The sequence below is a fragment of the Silurus aristotelis genome (genome assembly GCF_946808225.1).
Source record: "Silurus aristotelis genome assembly, chromosome: 13".
NCBI classification, from domain to species: Eukaryota; Metazoa; Chordata; class Actinopteri; order Siluriformes; family Siluridae; genus Silurus; species Silurus aristotelis.
Genome location: NC_139586.1, coordinates 14,725,694 through 14,729,755, shown reverse-complemented (window position 1 = coordinate 14,729,755; position 4,062 = coordinate 14,725,694). Strand labels below are relative to the sequence as shown.

General features: G+C 37.0%; 1 protein-coding gene across 1 annotated transcript; it reads left to right on the top strand.

Annotated features, from left to right (window-relative positions):
- The first annotated feature begins 1,144 nt into the window (after positions 1 to 1,144).
- On the top strand, positions 1,145 to 3,083 carry foxg1b (forkhead box G1b). Its single transcript, XM_083558084.1, has 2 exons — positions 1,145 to 1,398; positions 1,548 to 3,083. The coding sequence occupies exon 2, from the start codon at positions 1,599 to 1,601 to the stop codon at positions 2,592 to 2,594; it is 996 nt and encodes a 331-aa protein (XP_083414210.1). The 5' UTR covers positions 1,145 to 1,398; positions 1,548 to 1,598; the 3' UTR covers positions 2,595 to 3,083.
- Positions 3,084 to 4,062: the final 979 nt, after the last annotated feature.

Sequence of the window (4,062 nt, the reverse complement as noted above, 5' to 3'; positions counted from 1 at the left end):
TGATAATAATAATAATAATAATAATAATAATAATAATAATAATAATAGTAATAATAATAATATAAAAACCATCCCAAATGCATCATGCGTCAAAGTTAAAATCGTTTGACTAAGAGAGCGACTGTTCAAGAGAAACAGAGGATCTCCAGCTGTGTGAAGACTGGAAATGGTGGCTGTTGTTCCAAGAAAAGATCCGAACGTACAAGAACCGCTGTGTCTGCAACCTGAAACAGCCTAAATTAAACGTGAGCTCACGTAGAATTTGTGGAACAAAATCAGGTGTATCGGACAGACCAGGCATGTTCCACACATTTTTTTTGCATGTACTGCATTTTATTTTATTTTTGACATAAAAAAATTAAATTTATTTACAAATCCCTTTCCACATGCACCTTTTTATGCGTTTAGTAAGTTTTTTTATGTGATTTTTTTTACCCACAATAATTTATCTTCTGTTATTTTTTGCACGTGGATCATTTATTTTCGCATGATTCGTTAGATTTAACCACATTTTTATTTATTTATTTATTTTTTTTGCTACACATATGAATAGTTTGTTTACATGCAGTTCCCCGATACAATTCATTCATCACATGATTTTTGTTTTGTAATTATTTTATCAGAATTATTTTTCACATCCCATTTTACATGGTTAAATTATTTTTCTATTATTAATTTATCTTATAAATCTTATCTTAAAATATCTAGATTTTTTTTCTTCATTTCTTCAAAATTCATTTCAACGTGAATTTTTTCCCACAAACATTTCATTTATCTAATTAATTATTTCTTTTCCATGATTAAATTAATTTCACATTATTAATTTATTCTCACGTTCAGTTTTTTTTTAAATAATCAAATAATCACAAGTAGATCACATTGTTGCACTTTCATCTGATTTTATTTTTTATATCCCATATTCATCCACTTGTGTTGGAGATCACAATGGCACGTTTCATGGTCAGACAAGAGCAAAGTTTTTTTCTTTAAGGAATGTATTTTTGAGTTTTGCCACAGCTACAAAAAGTCGAATCCAGAAACTCAACATTAAAAATCAGACTTTAAATAATTTCATGTGAATGTTTCGGTATAAGATAATTCGGTTAATAAGATGAAATCGGCTCTTGAAGATCTTGGAGGCTGATTTAAACTTAGATATTGGCAAGAAATTCACCAAATTTGATTTATAGACCTGAATCCGAGATATGTCCTGATCTGCAGGTCGTCGCTCTTTTACGTCAGAACCCAGAATACACGCCGCTTTAGAGTCGCTCTTCAGTCACTGGTGTGTTGTGGAGAGGTGTTGCGGATTCGTGCGCCTTTTGCGCACTGTCTTGCGCAATAAATCGAATAGACAGTTGAAAAAAAAAAGAAAGGCGGCTTGAGAGCACATTTTTGGTAAGTTGCGTGCTCCTCCCCCTCCACACACAAGCTGTTAACACGGATCCTGCTATATTTCTAATTTCCCAGCTCAGTGTCCTCCGTCCTATACATACAAAGACCGCATCCAGCGCGCGCGGCTCAACGTTTCCTTTATTTCCTTTCAGAAGAGGGGGAGAAAACGGAGGGTTTTTTCAGACTCGTGTGCTGCCCTGGCCATGGGAGATCACAAAGAGCCGACCATGGTGCAGAGGTCGAGTTCGTTTAGCATCAAGAGCCTACTGCTCCCGTCCAAGTTTGACAGCCAGGGCGCAGGGGTCACCGAAAATAGCACGACTCCGGATTCGGAAAAATCATCGGAACCGACGGAAATGGACTCCACACCCCTGCAGCAACGCGGTGAGGACGCGTCGGGACCGGAAGCGGGGCGAAAAAGCGGTAAGCACGACAAGCCGCCGTTCAGCTACAACGCGCTCATCATGATGGCCATTCGCCAAAGTGCTGAGAAGCGGCTGACGCTCAACGGCATCTACGAATTCATCATGAAGAACTTCCCGTACTACCGGGAGCACAAGCAGGGCTGGCAGAACTCCATCCGACACAACCTCAGCCTAAATAAGTGCTTCGTAAAAGTACCGCGACATTACGATGACCCGGGGAAAGGGAACTACTGGATGCTGGATCCGTCCAGCGATGACGTGTTTATCGGTGGAACTACTGGGAAGCTCCGCAGGAGGTCCGCAACCTCACGGGGAAAGTTGGTGATGAAACGAGGCCTGCGTTTCGCCCCACTCGGACTTGGACTCGGGGAGCGCGCGGGCAACCCACTCTGCTGGCAGCTGGCTCCATTTCTGCCCTTACCTCATGCGCACTACACCGGGCCCACGCACGGGTTTCTGAACCAAGGACACGCGTACGGTTCTCTGATCCCGGGCGTGGAACCCACCACCGGCGGAGACATCGCCCGCCACGTACTCGGACCCTGCGCCTCCGGTGGATACAGCGCGAGCTCTGCGCCCACGGGATTACTCTCAGCGCACAACGGCTATTTCGTGGCTGGAGCGCAGCAGCAGGCGCTGCATACCGGCCCCGGCTGCGTCATCTCGAGCTCCCCGCCGCCGCTGCTCGCGGATTCTAGGACCCCGTTACCGTCTTTCTCCTCGAGCGGCTTTTCGCATCATAAAAGGCTCGCGCCTCATTCTTTCCTGAGCTGAGCGACTTCAATCTGCTTTAAAGCCACAGCAAAGAAACGACTGTTGAATGAATGCGTCCAACCGGACACCAGTCAACGTTGTGAGTTTCACCTTAGCACTAACATTTCATTTTTATTTAAATTGTACAGGAATAATTAAAATTTTGTAATATGAAAATGTTGAAACATGAATATTTATTAAACAAAGAATCTATGAATATTCAACACAGAACTAAGTGACATTAAAACCCCTGTAGTGTGCAAGTCTTTCCTTTTGTGTTACACAAGTACCAAGTCTTTCGATAATTTGTTGATATGTTTTTATATATATTTGATTGTTTAGTAATAATGCAACAGTAACAGTAGTATGAATTCATTCCAAAGGCAACACACGTTTAAACATTTATTATTATTATTATTATTATTAATATTATTATTATTATTATTATATTATTATTTACATTTCTCTGTAAATCACTTATCCATGTTGTATATTTTATCTTATTTATTACAAAATGAGAACATGCATATATATATATATATATATATATATATATATATATATATATATATATATATATATATATATATATATATATATATATATATATAATGGCTCCTTATTTTCGTATTATTATTATTATTATTATTATTATTATTATTATTTTATTTATTATTATTAATAATAAATATTTTTAATAAATATTGTGGTATTTTACATTTCGATTTAACACTGTGAATGAGCCTTGACACTCTCAGTCAGGGTTTGCAACAAAACACAACCTAAACAAGAAACTCGGGTTTTCATGCGTCCTGACAATGATGCGAAAATTAAATGATGTGCAAACCATTTGATTTCAAATTGATTTCACAGTATTTCATATTAGGATCACTTCATTTAATCATTGCAGGAATAGACCTACTCAAAAATCCACTATTTTTTTTACACAAAAAAATATTATTGCATATTTGTAAATTTGATTATTTTGGGTATGCATTCAATATATTGAAAATTTAAATAAAATTAGATTTGCATTAGACTTTAATCTATTAACGATCCAATTCAGGTTTCCAGGCGATTTGTCATTGAACACAAGTAAAATATCTCATTACTGACATTTTTGATATTGGACTTTTTTTTTTTTTTTTTTTTTTTTTTTTTTTTTTACTTTCTGTGATCCAATCACATAACTATTAACCACTATTTCCGTTCTGTATTTTACTCAATTGCTTTTCAATGAAAATCTTTTATTCTTACATTTCAGTTTGCATTTCTACTAGTTGGTTGATTTTGTTGATCATTTGTTCCTGTATATACAGACGTGGTTCAGAACTAAAAAATAAACTATTGTACTATTTCCTTATTAACGGACGCAGAGTCTTTCTTCATGTTCACGTAGAATATATATTCTACCAATTGTTACGGAGAGCAAAATGTCACACAGTAATTTCACTTTATTTCCAACAAACACTGCTTTGATTAATTAACT

Coding starts and splice junctions, on each gene's coding strand:
- foxg1b (XM_083558084.1), top strand. CDS start 1,599: ATGGGAGATCACAAAGAGCCGACCATGGTGCAGAGGTCGAGTTCGTTT.